The sequence below is a fragment of the Dermacentor variabilis genome, chromosome 2 (genome assembly GCF_050947875.1).
Source record: "Dermacentor variabilis isolate Ectoservices chromosome 2, ASM5094787v1, whole genome shotgun sequence".
NCBI lineage: Eukaryota > Metazoa > Arthropoda > Arachnida > Ixodida > Ixodidae > Dermacentor > Dermacentor variabilis.
This window is the reverse complement of record NC_134569.1, coordinates 76,787,290-76,805,608: the sequence shown is the minus strand read 5'-3', so window position 1 is coordinate 76,805,608 and position 18,319 is coordinate 76,787,290. Positions and strand designations below refer to the sequence as shown.

At 47.8% G+C, this 18,319-nt stretch overlaps 1 protein-coding gene across 2 annotated transcripts in view; it reads left to right on the top strand.

The window, feature by feature from the left end:
- LOC142572134 (elongation factor-like GTPase 1) overlaps window positions 1-5,965 on the top strand; it is a 156,062-nt gene extending 150,097 nt beyond the window's left edge. For both annotated transcript variants that reach the window (XM_075681024.1, XM_075681023.1), the window contains exons 19-20: window positions 1,480-1,664; window positions 5,544-5,965. In XM_075681024.1, coding sequence (XP_075537139.1) covers window positions 1,480-1,664; window positions 5,544-5,732 — 374 coding nt within the window. In that variant the 3' untranslated portion in view covers window positions 5,733-5,965. The remainder of the gene's footprint in view (window positions 1-1,479; window positions 1,665-5,543) is intronic.
- Window positions 5,966-18,319: the final 12,354 nt, after the last annotated feature.

Below are 18,319 nucleotides of genomic sequence, written 5' to 3'. Positions count from 1 at the left end.
AGTGGTCGAACAGGAACGCTGAAGTAAAAGTTTCGACGAGGGGACTCGTCTCCGTCAGAGCAGCAAACTCAGCCCTGATGGAGGCAAGTCCCCTTGTCGAAACGTTGGCTTCATCGACATTGCTTGTTCGACCTCGGGTAATCACTTCAAACCTCCATCTTCCTGTGAACCTATCTCTTCGTTTTACGTTGGTGTTAGTGTAAGAAACAGCCACTGTTATGGACTACGTGTACGGGCGACGTAATGCAAAGCATTCGTCGACTGTTAACCCGCTTTCTGTGTTATAGCGTGCCTGCCGTCGCCGCAAGCATTAGAGAGAATAATTCCATACTTAGGCAAGAGATGTCGTCGTACGTCTCCTCATGGGACACTGAAGGTCACTGCAAAGAGCGATAGGACTATTCCGGAAATGAAAACAAAAATAAAAAATAAAATATGCGTATTTCTTGACTTTACGGGATGTTCGAGACAAACCAAGAGGAACGAGAACCTTCGCGAGAGTTCGTTTGGAGTGCTGCAGCAAGAATGTTCCAGACACATCGATCAAAGTTTATCGTTACTAACAATTAATTAAAACTCCTATAAATTAACTCGCTTACACGTGCTAGAGATTTCAGGACACGAAAAATATTATATGTCTCCGCTTAACTTTCTTTTTTTCATTTGAATTTTTGTTTTGCGTTCCTTTGCAGCAGATTTAGCTGGACAGTCTCGACTTTTGAGTGAATGTCCCGTGTCCGTATTTGATCTATTCGAGATGGCCAAATGTCCTGACTTTTGCTTTTTCTTCTACTGGATATCATTAAATAGAACAGATTTCCTTTTTACAATGCCTGAAAGCGCGGTAGCACATTCTTATTTTTGGTCTTCTGTTGCATTGTCATAAACATAAAAGGGGTTTCTTTTTGCCGTGCGTCGAGTTCTGGTTTGTGCCCTAAACCTTAACAGTCTATTACTGCTCCATCCACACGGATAGCAGTGTTTGTCATGCAACTATAAATACAGAGTGTACCTTTCTTGCTGCAAATCATGACACGGTAGGGCCAAAAAAGAATCGTTCGACTTTGATGCACATATACAGATTGGCAGCTTCTGGCACTGACAGGGTCAGTCCTCGTCCGCCACCCCCCTCCACCCCTTTGCGTCCCGACTTCATCCATTCTAGAGTTGGCAACCTTACTCGTTCATAGCGAAGCACTCGGTATACAGCAGCTTTAGCTTGGACGGGGCTTGTGCGGGCTATGATACAATTAATGCGTAAGAATTTGCTTTATAGACAGAACATGGACTGTTTATTTCCCCCGTATTAATGTCGAATTTACACCGTACACCGCATAGTACTAACAAGTTGCTGCAGGTTCCTCCGAGCCGACGAATCGACATGTACGTGAGCGCTACAAGCGCCTGCTGTGCCGACGCTCATTGCATCGAACGCGTCAGCGCGCCTCGTGTACAACGTGTGGCCTCCTCTTTGCGCAGGCAAGATGTACGCGGTGCTGGGCCGGCGTCACGGCCGCGTGCTGGGCGGTGACCTGCGCGAGGGCTCGCAGATGTTCCAGGTGACGGCCGTGCTGCCCGTGGTGGAGAGCATGCAGTTCGCCAACGAGATACGCAAGCAGACCTCGGGACTGGCCAACCCGCAGCTCGTCTTCAGCCACTGGGAGGTGACGCCATGTCGTTCCTTTGCTGGAGCATCCCGTGGGGTCTACTTATAAGCGAATCGGAGAGAACATACACACCGTGCATACGGTGCACGAAATATCGGGCTTATCCTGCGGATTCGTCAACGCGCTCCCGCTTTTTATCACTCGTTCGCTTTTATTGTTCCTTTGGATGGGACCCGTGCTGATATGTATAGCTTGCACGATATAGCCGACGTTGCACGCGATGCCAATGTTTCCCGTGCTCGCGATTTAATTTATTTAAAAAATAATAGTAACTTTCTGAGCACTTCAATGGAATAGGCACTGCTGCCAAAGACTCGGCTTATAAATCGGATGAGGAGCGCCCACAGTGATCGCAAGGAAAAACTAATCAGTAAGACTTTAAATCACTTTTCTTTATGTCCCTTTCTATTCGCGAAGAATGCTCGTGTGTGTGTGTGTGTGTGTGTGTGTGTGTGTGTGTGTGTGTGTGTGTGTGTGTGTGTGTGTGTGTGTGTGTGTGTGTGTGTGTGTGTGTGTGTGTGTGTGTGTGTGTGTGTGTGTGTGTGTGTGTGTGTGTGTGTGTGTGTGTGTGCGTGCGTGCGTGCGTGCGTGCGTGCGTGCGTGCGTGCGTGCGTGCGTTTTCAAACTGCAAACGACAATCCCTGGTAACCAAATTCGTGTCCATCATAGCGCTGGCCTCCCGTATACGGACTGAACTCGAGCGGACAGCTGCAATCTCGCAGTGTTGTGAGTTTTGTAACCTGCAATGGTTCACCGAGCTTCGGAAAAGCTATGCAGCTGGACTTTTGTTCGGTCTGAAAAGTGCGTCATTTTTCTATAGCTATCTCCGCAATAAACATGCGTAACAAATTTAAAGTAGGCTTCGTTGCCCTGCACGAAGTTATGAATAAACATGCGCCCAGAAATGTTCGCGGAGCGGTCACTAACGTATAGATCGTGCACTTGCGCCCGTGCAGGTAAACCCGTCCGATCATCCCATGCGCAGCTTCTCACGCATGTCCGCGCTGAACTCGTCGAGTGTGGACGAAGTACATAGTCGCAGCCGCTGTGATGTTTGCACGAACCAGCGCCTTTCCAGACGCTGCTCCGTGTAGCTATAGTGTAATGACCATGTGATGACGACTGCCGCCGGAAGCGATTACCGCCCGCTTGTGCCGGAATTCCCGACAAGAGCTGAAAAACGGCCGAGAGCCGTTGGGAGCCATCGCGGCGTGGCACGAAGCTGTCTATACTCACCGGGGTGTGCTCTTATGCGTAGTACGTTTTCGGCATGCCTACACGATGACGCCATATGCGTTTCGGCTTCCACGTTCTGTAAAGGTGATATTTGACGGAGTTTCGGCCTGCAGCCACTAGAACTGGCACAGTTGAATGCCATTGCGAGAGCACTGACCTAAGCGGTCGTTGGCCGTTGGCACAATAGAGGGTCACATGGCATACTGAGAATCCGGTCAGCGAATGTGCAACCTCGGAGCGCTTGAAGATTAAGTAGCTGAGCCGCTGCCACTGTACTTACGTTTTCTTATATACGTTTGCGCGTAGTTGCGTCAACCTGTAACGCGTCTGTTCTACCCTTCTAAATCTGCACGACCGTACTTCAGAATCAGACGTCGTTCCGTCGGTGATCTCACCGTCAGGAGAAAGCTGGTGCTAGTGCAACTCATACGACGGTGGCGTTCCAGCGTTTCTCCGAGGCTGTTTAGTGCATTGATTCCCTCAGTGGGGGCCCGTCCGAAGAAATCTCAGCGACGCTCTTTGAAACCGTTCGGGAATGACTCCCATTTTGCAGATGAGCTATGATGTGCCTCTCACAGTTTCTTTAACTGCTTTGTCAGCTGTATATAAGCACAGCACTTTGGACGCCAATTTGAAACCTGTTGCATTAACTGCCGAAGAAGGTGGAGCGCACGTGCCTATATACAGTTAAAATCGTTCGCACCTTCTCGGTTTTCAACTCCGAGGAGCGCCGTAGTAATTAACGCGTACGCGACCGTTTGCATAAGGCGCTCTGCGAAACGAGGTCTTTGACTCTCACTCCAGCAGCTGTCACTTGTTTACGGCGAACGAATAAAGGCCTATAAGCACGTGGGCGTATCGCGACGCCGCGCGCGTTTCGAGAACTTCAGCGGTTGCGGTAACGCGCGGGAGGTGTTGTGCGCGTGACTCGCCTTGCGCAAGCCGCTAATGCGTGCCTTGGGCAATGCGAGAGACCTGCATGCATGCGTATTACGGGTGCGCGCACCGTCTGCTTTCCCGTAACGCTCCCGAAAGAAAACAATTCGCCGTCTCTTTTCTCCGCCATTCTCGTTTGTATTTTCTCCGCTCAGGTATCGGGCGTGTGGCATTGGCAACACCCATTTGAAAAGCGGACTCGCGACCCCTTAACATGACACTAAAGGGAAACACTAAACTAGTTAATACTGATAGTGTATTCCATCACAACTATGTTTTCATTAATTTCGCCGTAATAGGTTCCATTATTAGAACAGGAAGTCAATTAAGCTAAATCTTTTGACTTTCGTGCCGAAGCCTCAGCCGGGTACGTAAGTGAGACGTCACCTATTCAGGAGGGAGCATCACGCAATGCGATTAAAGCCAAGAGTGTCGTCCCAACACGTTGTGAAAACGTCAGAGCACGGAGGATACGTCAGAGCACGCCGTAGGTTTTAGTACTTTTCTTTTTTTTCGATGTCCATTCGCATGGAGCCAGGAAACAGTTCCTTCATGACGGCAAATCTCGATTCTTGCTCCGTGATCGTGACGCAAGAGGTCACGTGCCGGGCCGACACTGAGTAAAGGGACTGGCGTCACGGAACGTTCGCTTGCCAAGGCTGGCTGCGTGACGTTGCTCTTTCGTAACTTTTCCCTTCCTCCATGTTCGCCACGCTTCTTTCGTTTTCGCACCGTTTGTGGCTTAAGCACCTTCTCATGGTAGGAGTGACTTCATTAGCGTTGTTGTAAGAAGGGTTATGTGCTAGTGCTGCTCAAACATCTTGTTCTGTTTAATGTCCCTTTAATCGCGAACGTTGTTGTCGTTGGGTGCGTGCGCGCCACCAGCTATAGCTACAAAGACAAGTTCTCGGAGCAGAGGTCTGTGGTGGGGAAAAAATGAAACGAAATTGCTTCGCAGACAATGCATCCGCCCTAGCTCACATCAAAGTGCAGTATATATATATATATATATATATATATATATATATATATATATATATATATATATATATATATATATATATATATAGTTCGCCACACAACAGTCGCATTGTTCGCCTAAATATCAGACTGTGTGGCGAAGTCACCTATACATAAACTTTTTCCGCGAAATTAATGTTAATTCGGTCGCCGGAATGTCGCGCGGTGAAACGTGCTTCTGTCAACACACAGATGATGTCTCGAAGGCAATGCTACATACTTAACGGGCATCTTCCTTTTGGCACGCCGCGTCAAAGATTCAAAAAGATCCCAGTAACTATAACAATGGTACGAGACCCAAAGGGGAACCGTTTTTTAGCGCGCTCTTCTACAAATAGCGCCGCGTCAATCGACGGGCGAGCTTCGGCGATACGTGTTTCAAGCGATGTTAATTCAAATCTTCGTGCATGCTGTTACGCGCACGAGTCTCTACAGGCCCTTGTGGAAATACATGCGTCATGAATTGCGCGCTGGGCTGGAAATGGAATACGTCCCAACTATCTGCAAAAACTAAATGGGAACCATTTATTGCTACATGGTTCGTTTGACGGAGTTTCATGTCAAAAGTTTCTAAACAGTCTATATCACAACGTACAGTTTCAGTTGAAGCGCTAGAGCGTGAGCAGAAGCACGCTGCTATTGCACCACCTTGCTGCACTGACTTTCGTTTTCCCCTCTGTTCAGCTCGTGGACGTGGACCCCTTCTGGGTGCCGTCGACCGAGGAAGAGTACGCGCACTTCGGGGAGAAGGCCGACACGGAGAACCGGGCCCGCAAGTACATGAACGCCGTGCGCAGGCGCAAGGGCCTGCCCGTCAGCGAGAACGTGGTCGAGCACGCCGAGAAGCAGCGCACTCTGTCCAAGAAGAAGTAGCCACAGCTGCAAAGCGACTTGGCGGGCCACCCGCCGCCGCAGCAGGCGACCGCCGTTAAACGTGTCGCGGCGCTTCCAACGCTCCGCCACTGCCTGAGCACTACGAAGAACGTGCAGCTGACAGCTGCAAGAAGCCTCAATTGAAAGGATAATTTTAAACGGAAAGGCTGCACCTGCGCAGTGGCGTTCCGCTGGTACAAGGAATAAAGTGCACCGCACGCTGTTGAATGTTACATCCCCGGTGTTTCCAGGCCACCTTAATTATTTGTGTCATATACCATTCAGCTAAAAGGACCCACTATGAGAGAAAAAGAAACGATTGAATGGTGTCGGTGGAACGACGGCAGTATGACGACAATAGGATGACGTTTCTGAAATAGCGATTGTACGACGACAGCCTGACGACGACGGCGTGACGTGAGTTGGATGACAAAGTTGGAACGAACACGACGGTATCATGACCACGAGCACATACATACACGGTGGCCCAAGCTAGTAAACAACTTTGGTCACTAGGTCGGCTAAGATAGATAGATAGATAGATAGATAGATAGATAGATAGATAGATAGATAGATAGATAGATAGATAGATAGATAGATAGATAGATAGATAGATACTCAAGTGTCTTAAGTAGCCAAAGAATGCTAATGCGTTAATAATAATAATAATTTGGAGGAAACTAAACTGAAACGAGATTAATAACTGGAACTTGTGAAGGTAAAATATATAGATGTGAAGTATATACATATAAATAGATATTGCAATGAATAAATGTGCGAGTTTAAAAAAGATTACGGCAGAAATCACCTCGGGATGACTGCCGACGTTAGTGCAATTAACATTGAAGCGATGTACTGACACACCGTATTGCCACTGCCAAAACCAGTCGCGATGAGTCGTGTGCTGCAGCCGGGCTCCTCCCTCGCGCTTCGCTCTGGACGCTGCGCCATGTAGCGGCGGCGGCACGCAGCTTGCGAGTTGCGCGTGTCAGTATTCAGACGCCACGTGTGTGTGTGTGTGTGTGTGTGTGTGTGTGTGTGTGTGTGTGTGTGTGTGTGTGTGTGTGTGTGTGTGTGTGTGTGTGTGTGTGTGTGTGTGTGTGTGTGTGTGTTTGTGTGTGTGTGTTTGACGCGGGTTCGATTCCGCCCTGCGCCGGTAAGTTCTGTAGGACTCCGTACGCAATAATGTGCGCCGATCCTGCTGATAGTGTAGAAAGGGTCCAAGTGCAATGGCACATACGCATGTGGACTACGGGTGGTGAGCTCCGGGACCTTTAACGCGCCCCTGAACTACTACCCCTGTCACGCCTGGTTCCCAAAGAGGTCCCAAGCACAAAGGTAAGAACAGAGGTGTTTTTAGGAATGCTAAATATATAAGGGTAAGAACAAACCAAACAAAAATATGAAGTGTAAATGTAAACAGAAAATGACAAAAGTGCTCATTGTTCAAGGTATAGTGTCCATAGGGCTAATGATGTGTCACGTCATCATCATCATCAGCCTGGTTACGCCCACTGCAGGGCAAAGGCATCTCCCATACTTCTCCAACTACCCCGGTCATGTACTACTTGTGGCCATGTTGTCCCTGCAAACTTCTTAATCTCATCCGCCCACCTAACTTTCTGCCGCCCTCTGCTACGCTTCCCTTCCCTTGGAATCCATTCCGTAACTCTTAATGACCATCGGTTATCTTCCCTTCTCATTACATGTCCTGCCCATGCCCATTTCTTTTTCTTGATTTCAACTAAGATATCATTAACTCGCGTTTGTTCCCTCACCCAATCTGCTCTTTTCTTATCCCTTAACGTTACACCTATCATTCTTTCCATAGCTCGTTGCGTCGTCCTCAATTTAAAAAGAACCCTTTTCGTAAGCCTCCAGGTTTCTGCCCCGTACGTGAGTACTGGTAAGACACAGGGATAACGGCAACCTGCTCTTCATGATCTGAAGATGCATGCCAAACGCACCCCAGCCCATTCTTATTCTTCTGATTATTTCAGTCTCATGATCCGGATCCGCAGTCACTATATACCTGTCCTAAGTAGATGTATTCCCTTACCACTCCCAGTGCCTCACTACCTATCGTAAACTGCTGTTCTCTTCCGAGACTGTTAAACATTACTTTAGTTTTCTGCAGATTAATTTTTAGACCCACCCTTCGGCTTTGCGTCTCCAGGTCAGTGAGCATGCACTGCAGTTGGTCCCCTGAGTTACTAAGCACATAGTGTCACGTAGTGATGGTCGGATCTTAGCCCAAAAGGCCGACACACGTCGGGCATGTCTACGTTCGCACCGCCCTCTCCTTGTCGGCGTTCCAAGTGCTTGCGTATCTAGTTTCCTTCCGCTCACCCTTAGTGGCGGTGCCGTCAAAACGTCACGCGTCTATCATAGCATCCTCCGGCTCCTCGGGGTTCGGACTACGCTATCATTGGGGGTTCAATCCCATCGCTCGTGATCGTTGTCAAGATTGGAGTCGGGCATGAATTAGAAGGTAGCTGGCCCATGCCGTTGTCCAACTTATCCACGCTGAGGACGTTGATGAAGGGAAGGACTCCTTCTCATCGAGAACGAGGAATATGGGTTTATTTACAGTATTTATATCAGTCTAACATGACTGCTTGAGAGAGAGAAGGAGATTCTAGTTGATGGGAAGGAAAAGTTGGGGTAAAGTGCAGCGCAGTAACTGTCTCTCAGCAGAGGACACCTTAACCGCGCTGCACAGTGGGATAGGGAATGAAAGTAGAGGGAGAGAAATGGCATCGGAACATCAGTCTAACATGACTGCTTGAGAGAGAGTGTCCTGAGCAGCCGCACAACAGCGGTTTATTAATAAACACTCGGTCCTCCCCCGATACCCAGGTGACGGAAACGGCCGTCCAAGCACCGTAGGGGAAACGATGCACCGTAGGGGAGATGAGGCACCGTAGGGGAGACGACCCGGCACCGTAGGGGCATTTATTCCCCGAGCTGCAGCGCGCCCGCCGGCTGCGCATTGTTTGGCGTTTTGGTCGGCGCGTGGGAAGGGGTCTCAGTAGACGTTCCCGTGGGCTCAGTAACAATAGTTGGTCCGCCGAGCCCGTTTAGTCACAATGGCGACTTCGTCAAACTCGGCTCCAGCGACGGAGAGTCGAGGACGCACGTATTGTTCACACACAGTCGACTTGGTCACGCCGTGGCTAGAGGTTTGCGGCTCCAGGAGAGTTGCCGCCACTGTTGCAACAGACCAGCAAAACTTGCACTGCAGCCGGCCGTTCTTAACAACGCGAGTATGATTAATTAATATAGTAACAGAGGTGATATGAGAATTAGTGTGCGTGCCTATCGTGGTCACCGATCAGGACAATAAATGTGTTCGTACGTTTCTTCAAAATTGTCGCGTGCTAAAAAGCTTTGTTGGTCATCCACCTTCACAGAGTGGAATGGCTAATGATTTTCTTTTTTTTTTTGTGTGTGTGTGTGTCATTGAAGAGTGGGGGGGTGGGGGGTGGCACATACCCAATAACCCAAGTTGGCGTTAAAGATGTTCATTGTAGAGCGGCACATATCCAAGGGCGCATACTCAGTCACTCAAGTTAGTCCAGCGGCTGGCTTTAAACTCGGTTCCTTCACCATAGCAGCCCGATGCTCAACCCATTCGACTAGGTGTTCCCAAACTAGGTTTCGCTAATCTCCCTACATATTTTCTGCTTTAAAAAAAACGGAAAATCTAGGGATTTTAGGTTCCGCCAGCGGCCAAATAGAACCCGACCCCATCCCCTCTTCAATTAATTTTTACATTAGAGTTTGAATTAACAAAACAACCACACGCCACATCTCACTTCGGTAGTATTCGCGAGAAAGACCATATCGCGACAGACACATTGCTGTGCGTTTAGGAGGCCCACGGTGCTCGCGCTGGGCGCGTTTCATTCGTGCTCGCGTGGTGGTCTGAATGAGAATGAACTCGTATGTCCTGCAAGCTGAAAGGCGCTTTCAAATCTAGCGGCGTGTTGATTCGTTTGCGACGTATTACGATATTACGTCGGCGTAGTCTACAAGGATAGTGCTACGTAGAGTTTTCAATCGCAAGTACGTCGACTGCACAAGCAACCTCAGGCTGAATTGGCACTAAGCCACGCACTGATTACCATGTTTAATTGATTCAATAATTCGTGCACTTCTTTTGCCCTCTTTTTATCGCCGTTCAAATGATTCATCGGGAGGCCGTCGATTAGCATATTGGTGCGGGAATGATGTATGGGAGGGGAGTTTGCACGCAACTCTAAGAATGCCAGGTTCGGTTCTCCCAAGGCCAAAATATTTGGAAACCCCTGCATTAAACCGTCAATTATGCAGTGACTCAAGTTGGCGTGAAAGAGGTTATATACGGACAAACAGAGAGTTCCCGAAGAATGCCAATTGCATTAAAAAAAGAAAACGAAAAGGGGTGAATCGCAGAAACACGATTCTTTCTTCCTCTTATTTTCTATCCTGTCTTTCGCTTCTTGCTACTGGCTTAAATATTCTTTCAGCACGGTGCTAGGTTATGGATTAGCTGCAGAGCGCGTAGCGTCATCCTAATTACTTTAACGTGCGCATAAGCCAAGCCCAGTATTGTCCAGGCGCAGTATTCTTTTCTGCAGCATCAGCTGTGACTGAATGTTATCTTCGACTGGCTCTGTAGGCCCAGAGTTTAATCTTCATTGGGCACTGGATACCTCACGCACTTTCCCCTATCTGTCTATCTATCTATCTATCTATCTATCTATCTATCTATCTATCTATCTATCTATCTATCTATCTATCTATCTATCTATCCATCCATCCATCCATCCATCCATCCATCCATCCATCCATCCATCCATCCATCCATCCATCCATCCATGCATCCATCCATCTACCTATCTATCTGTCTGCATGCCCTTCGGTGGTCGGATAGTCCACGGCCTAATGGAGAGCATCTGGCTGCTGTGCTGAGGGAGCTGTGTTCGAAACCAACCGTCGGACCACCTTGGGTCACTGGGTATGTGACTCTCGGTATGTGTCGCTCTTCATGCGGTGGAACTCTTTCACGCCAAATTTGGTCACTGGGCATGTACCGCTTTTCAATGAACCTCTTTAATGCCAACTTAGGTTACTGGGTGTTGGATTGGATAAACTTCATTAAAGGTCCTGCAATACGCACTGGGTATGTGCCGCTCTCCAATGCCAATCTTTTACAGCGGAGCTGTATATGGCTAGGGTACCAAATAATTTTCGTGCCCGCACACAAAGTATCATCTTCAATGGCTCATAACCCCGTAAGCAAGCAAAAAATGCAGTTGCTCGTAGCCCCTTAAGGTTCATGGCTACTCACTTTGCGAGGGTTAGTTGCGATGACACTACCCCTGTGGTCGTCGGTGGTTTCAACGTAGATTTGCCAGGATACGAAAAGGAAGTGGTTTACGAATTTCGTGTTGCAGTCGTATACATGGCTTACGATGCCACACCGATGCGGCCCAACCGACCACTCAGCGGCGCGTATGCGTCAATTTGACATTATCAAAGAATGTGTTTGGGGGTTGCGAGTATGAAGATCAGTGTTATCATAGCGACCACAGAGCCATTGTGACCGTCGTTACAAAGTAACAATGAGTGATACAACAAAGTCTTTACTACAAGTTTTCTTACCAGGGCGGAATGGCCTTGAATTTTTTTTCTCCTGTGTTGCGTGAAATTAAACCCGTGTCATACACGTTCAGACACGCGCTGACTTCGCGGCGACGCCTCTAGATGGCACAGCGTATCCAGAGGGAAACGTGACAGGAGCCCGGCTGCAGCACACGCCATATCGTGAATCACTTCGGCGGTGGCAATACCGTGAGTTACTAAATTGCTTCAATGCCAAACGCATTGACGTCGACATTCATCGTGAAATGGGTTCTGCCTGATTTTCTTCTTTAAAATTCTAACAAAACATCCTCTGATTACAGCGACATACTCCGGTGGACGTCAAAATTACTGGAAGATAGTAAGCTCATGACAGGTATCGCTGTAAAAAAATGTATTTGATATTGACATCGCAAAAATTCAATGGACTAGAATTTTTTCTGTGCTACCGTTGTCAAACAACCTTATGAACAAGTACTATAGACGCAAAAAGGTGGAGACTAGCTGATAAACATTGGCCGAACAGAAGCCTTAGCCGGTTCGAAAAGTTGGTTGAGGCTTGTCTTGTTCTTTATCTTATGTGACCACTTTTTTTTTTCCACCGCATGTTCAGCGACTGTCGCTGAGAGAAAGTTCATTCTCAAGTACATTGAATTTTGGTGATATCAATGTCGAAAACTCGCCTCTCTTTTCTGTATTGCCTGTTTCAGCTTTTGATTTATCCGTGTGTTTATCGCGTCTAAGGACCGGTCATGCCAAAAACATACATTAACATTCACTAAATAGCTGCTCCAGTAGACTGAGTGAACGTTGTCTAAGCGTATTTTAATCACTCGTAAAGCCGTAATAAAGCGCCAGCAGTAACGATAAAGAAATCTAATGCAACGGTGCTTCTTTGAAATTAATATCGTAATCACCGCAAACTGGCCGATATTCCATATTGTAACCGGTATAGTAGTAATGAAGATGGTCCAAATGAGCACCAGCGGGCGACTGCACGGGTAATGAGACTCGACAGCAATTTCAACAAAAGCAAGTGTATGTGGCAAGAACAGTGAACTATAATAGAACATCAACTATACCATATTTATTAATTGTTTGAAACAAGATTTTTCTTTCGCATAACCACGATATCATGCCAGTGTTTTCTTTTTTTTTGTTCTTTTTTTTCAGAACCACCACATCATAAAGGTATCGTGGTTTTGGCACGTATATAAACTCTACAATTAGTGCCTGTGTAACTGCCAGTACAGGAAAACATTAGCGTTGCTTAAATTTTCAAATGTAATAGCTTTGACTATCTTGTGCGTTTCATTCGAAGGCGTATCTTACCTAAGTGAGAGAGCAACGCCACAGTGCTTGCGACAGCTTCCTCTCCCGCCGCGCCTTCTCCCGCTTCGGCGGCTGTGGGAGTGAGCTCCAGCGGCGGTACGCAATAAAACAAAAACGCTACCTAAAAAGTTGGGAGGAGTGCAACGCGATAGCATTCAAAGACCCCTGACTGCTTTTCATGCTTCGCGGCAACTGCAGCTTATGTAACCGTAACGTTTACCGGCAAACGCTGGCGCCGAACGCATGCACGAAGGCAAGCTTTCTGACAGAAACGCGGCCACTTGCGTGAGTCAATCTACCGTTATTGTTTCGCAATTTTAACGCGATAGCGTTAAGGAGCTGGTGTCGCAGAAAAGCCGGTGTCGTCGGCGTCCGCGGCGTTGGCCGTGAGCGATAAATCACGGCAGGCACTTCATAAATAAAAAGCAACTTCCAAGATGGGCTGGGTGGGAATCGAACCAGGGTCTCCGGAGTGTGAGACGGAGACGTTACCACTGAGCCACGAGTTAGAGGCTTCAAAGCGGTACAAAAGCGCCTCTAGTGAACGCGGCTGAGGCGTGCGTCGCTTGCTCAGGCGCACATTTCGTTGTCGCGCGGAACGCTGCGTTGCTCGACGCTCACCGCGTCTGATGCGGGGCGCGTAGTCGCTGCGCCGTAGCCCATTGTCTTACACCCCTTGGCGGGTCGACGTGAACGCTGTCGCGTTCCACTCTTGAAGGCGAAGCTTAAGCGTCCTCCAATTTTTAATATTTTAGTATGAGAAGAGCTAACATAAAAGGTATGCGCTGTCGGTGCTTTCTTTTTAGTTGCATTTGTTTCGAACATTTACAAAATTCTGAGGAATAACTTTGTAAAGAATGAAAGACAGGGTATGAGCAACTTTTATGGTAGAAGAGTGGTTGGGTACGCGTGGTTCGGAATTCGTTTTGCCGAAGCGATGTCCGGTGCCGGACTCAGGACGGGGACGCCGAAGCCTGATTTTCCGCCACACGTGGTTAGCGCATCGCATTAACACTGCAACAAATGCAAGCGCATTATGTCTTTAATGAAGCGAATAGCTTTCTATACGCTTCGACATCCCTCTATGATTATATATATATATATATATATATATATATATATATATATGTAGTGGTGTGAGTGTTCTAGCAGCTTCGTCGTCCACTTACGTATATAAAACAAGTGGTGTAGAGTTTCGTAGTTTGCGTGGATTAGTGCTATAAAATCTCGCAAAAGCGCGTCGTTGCGAAGGCAGCGTGCCGAGCAAGGACGCCTCCGGTATGCTGCTAAGCGTAGCCCCAATCGCCAACGTTTACGTTCGGCTATTCGCTTACAGTGGTAATCATCGTTACTGAGCTTTTTTGAGAGCATGGGCTTGTGACAATACGTTCACAATTTGTTTTTACACGATTGCAACCAAATTCGCAAACGGCCACGTGTTGAATATTTCTTGAAAAGTACCTGTGTCAGTAGTTGCGCGGTGGAAAATTAACTTCGAGATATTTTATTGCCTACCAAGATTAACCCATTTAGTGTATGTTATGAGCCATAAGCGATTTTTGTTCACTTGATGGAGAGATAAAAACAGGCACTCGGGCTCCACTTAAACTACCTTTGTATGCGACGCGCTCCTCCACAAGTCAACTGTACTGTGCAAGAAAGTAAACGTCTCATTGCTTTGGGAAATACAGGCGCGCGCATCAGCTAAGAAGCGAGTGCAACGACAGTAGAAATTCGATCTTTGTTTACGTTGAAAAGCGAAAAACAAGCTCTTGGGCTGCGCTTGAACTGCCTTCTGTATGCGACGCGCTCCTCCACCAGGCAACTGTACTGTGAAGGAAAGCAAACCTCTCAGTGGTTTGGGAAATGCGCGCACATCAGTTAAGTAGCGAGCGCAACGACAGTCGAAGTTCGATCTTTAATTCTTCTCGATGAAAAGTGAAAAACAAACTCTTGAGCTCCGCTTGAACTGCCTTCTGTATGCGACACATTCCTCCATCAGGCAACTGTACTGTGCAGGAAAGCAAACTTCTCAGTGGTTTGGGAAATACAGGCGCGCGCATCAGCTAAGAAGCGAGTGCAACGACAGTAGAAATTCGATCTTTGTTCACGATGAAAAGCGAAAAACAAGCTCTTGGGCTCCGCTTGAACTGCCTACTGTATGCGAAGCGCTCCTCCACCTGGCAACTGTACTATGCAGGAAAGCAAACCTCTCAGTGGTTTGGGAAATACAGGCGCGCGCATCAGCTAAGAAGCGAGCGCAAAGACAGTAGAAGTTCGATCTTTCTTCACGATGAAAAGCGAAAAACGAGCTCTTGAGCTCCACTTGAACTGCCTTCTGTATGCGACGCGCTCCTCCACCAGGCAACTGTACCGTGCAGGAAAGCAAATCTCAGTGGTTTGGGAAATACAGGCGCGCGCATCAGCTAAGAAGCGAGCGCAAAGACAGTAGAAGTTCGATCTTTCTTCACGATGAAAAGCGAAAAACGAGCTCTTGAGCTCCACTTGAACTGCCTTCTGTATGCGACGCGCTCCTCCACCAGGCAACTGTACCGTGCAGGAAAGCAAATCTCAGTGGTTTGGGAAATACAGGCGCGCGCATCAGCTAAGAAGCGAGCGCAAAGACAGTAGAATTTCGATATTTCTTCAGCATGAAAAGAGAAAAACAACTTCTTGCGCTCCGCTTGAACTTCCTCTGTATGCGACGCGCTCCTCCACCTGGCAACTGTACTATGCAGGAAAGCAAACCTCTCAGTGGTTTGGGAAATACAGGCGCGCGCATCAGCTAAGAAGCGAGCGCAAAGACATTAGAAGTTCGATCTTTCTTCACGATGAAAAGCGAAAAACGAGCTCTCCACTTGAACTGCCTTCTGTATGCGACGTGCTCCTCCACCAGGCAACTGTACCGTGCAGGAAAGCAAATCTCAGTGGTTTGGGAAATACAGGCGCGCGCATCAGCTAAGAAGCGAGCGCAAAGACAGTAGAATTTCGATATTTCTTCACCATGAAAAGAGAAAAACAACTTCTTGCGCTCCGCTTGAACTTCCTCTGTATGCGACGCGCTCCTCCACCAGGCAACTGTACCGTGCAAGATAGCAATCTGCTCAGTGATTTGAGAAATACAGGCGCTTGCATCAGCTAAGAAATTAGTGCAAGGACAGTAGAAGTTTTTTTCACCATGAAGAGCGAAAACAAGCTCTTGGGATCCGCTTGTACTGCCTCTGTATGCGACATGCTCCGCCACCAGATAACTGTGCAGTGCAAGAAAGCAAGCCTCTCAGTGGTTTGGGAAATACAGGCGCGCGCATCATCCAAGAAATGAGCGCGACGACAAAAGTTCTTTCTTCACCATGAAAAGCGAAAAACAAGCTCTTGGGATCCGCTTGTACTGCCTCTGTATGCGACGCGCTCCTCCATCAGGTAACCGTACCGTGCAGGATAGCAATCTGCTCAGTGGTTTGGGAAATACAGGCGCGCGCATCAGATAAGAAATGAGCGCAAAGACAGTAGAAGTTCTTTCTTCATGATGAAAAACGAAAAACGAGCTCTTGGGCGCCGCTTGAACTGCCTTCTGTATGCGACGCGCTCCGCCACGAGGCAACTGTGCAGTATAGAAAAGCAGACCTTTCAGGGGCCTGGGAAATGCGGGGGCGCGCGACGACACTGAAATCGGACGATGGCTAGTCTATCGTAGCTGTTCCCTTGGACGCATATATCTGGCCGCTCTAAGTAACATATGCATTGGGGACTTTTTTTTTAGAAATGGCGACTCGCTGCGATCTACGCAGGCGTGCACACCGCGAGTCACAGACACGTATATACGCTAAAGCTTTTCTGTATTTAACTAAGCCCCGCGGCTAACTCATAAGTTTTCGTTTGCAAGCGAAGTGTTCTAATATTGCACCGCGGCAACATTTTAAAGCGAAGCTTTCTTTCCCTCTTCCTGCGCCTTTCCCACCACTGCTGCTGCTGTCTGGCACACCGCGTCGAGCGGGAGCGGGGAGTCAGAGCGTGTGTATGCACGACAGGAGCGCGGCAGAGAAAAAAGGCTGCGCGAGAAACTCGTCTGGACCTTTGCGGCGCGTCGAATGTGCACAATGCCCTCTGGAGCTCCCTGGGCGTCTCCACATTAGCCTCTTGACAGGCTGTAAATATCTGTGACACCCCTCAAAAGCATTGCAGAAACTGCAGCGCTTATTCTTCTACTAATGTGCAAGTCCAGAGGGAAGCTAGAGGGAATGGTAGGAAGAAGGGGGAGAGGAGGCATAGAAAGGGTAAAACCGATGGCAGTCGCGAAACGAGTGCCACTCTTCATTTGCAGTTCCGGAGAGGGGGAGAGAGACGAGGGAAAATGTGATGTGAGACGACAAAAAAAACGCTACTACTATAGATTAGACAGCAGTTGCGGGCAAACGGGTTAAATTTAAGTGTAAGGTACGGTACGTTCCTGCTATTGCTGAAAAATAAATACCATGCGCATTTGTCAAGCGGACAACTTACGCAGGGCGTGCAGAAGCAGAGCAGCATTAAAGCGCACCGTAACGTCTAGGAAGCAGTCACACGTCAAATCAACACTTCGGTGCCCACGGCGGTAGCTTTGCGGCTATGGCATTGCTCGAGGTCGTGGGTTTGATTCCGACAGTGACAGTCGCATTTCATCATCAGCCTATTTCGGCGGGGGCGAAATAATAAAAAAAAAACGCTCGTGCACTTAGATTTAGGGGCACGTTAAAGAACATCACGGTGTCAAAATTAATCCGGAGTCCGCAACTACGGCGTGCCTCGTAATCCGATTGTGGTTTTCGCACATACACTTCCATAATGCAATTCAAATTTATTACTCCTGCCACGATGCGATGTGCCATGTGAGGCAATTGCCTAGTATGCCCAACTCTCTCAGAGGTTTTGAAGTATGGCGGACAACGTCTCCGGCAAACACCTGCCCCTGTGTGTTCGGTGTACTACGCAGACAAGCAGCAGTGGCGCAGGCAAGGTAACGTTTAACATCAACTCACCACTCTCATGTTAGACTATAAACGTTGAAGAAAGTAAACATTCGCCGTCAACATCACCGCTAATTATCGTCAATCAAAGCAAACAGCACAGAAAGCTTCACTTACATCGATTCCTACAGTGCATGGGATCCGCATTTTTTTTCTTCGTTTCCTAATTTGCTTAGCAGACTAAAGAGAACACCAGAAGAAAGAAAGTGAAAGAATGTCGACTTGATGCATGTGCTGGTACTAAATAGAGTTGACCAAATACGTTTTAACGGCGCGTTGCTCAATGCGTACGGTAACGTGATAATGAAGATAGCTGCTAATATTCAGGCCTTGCAGAATAAAACAACTATGAGCCAAGAGCGAAATATTAATTTTAGTGGATATTAGAGCTTTAGCTACACTTTGCGAAAGTGCCGGGTTAGGCTAAATGTAGACACCAGTAACAACGCCGGCAGCTACATATTGTGACACTTGTCTTACACGTACAATTTTTTTTTGTCAGCTGTTCTCGTCTAAGCAATATAAAAAAGGACTGCTTCGTGCCAGTTTAATCGCCGCTGACACTTTATTACAGCAGATAATATATTGTTAGCTCAATAATAACTGTGTCCCCTCTAATTAAAC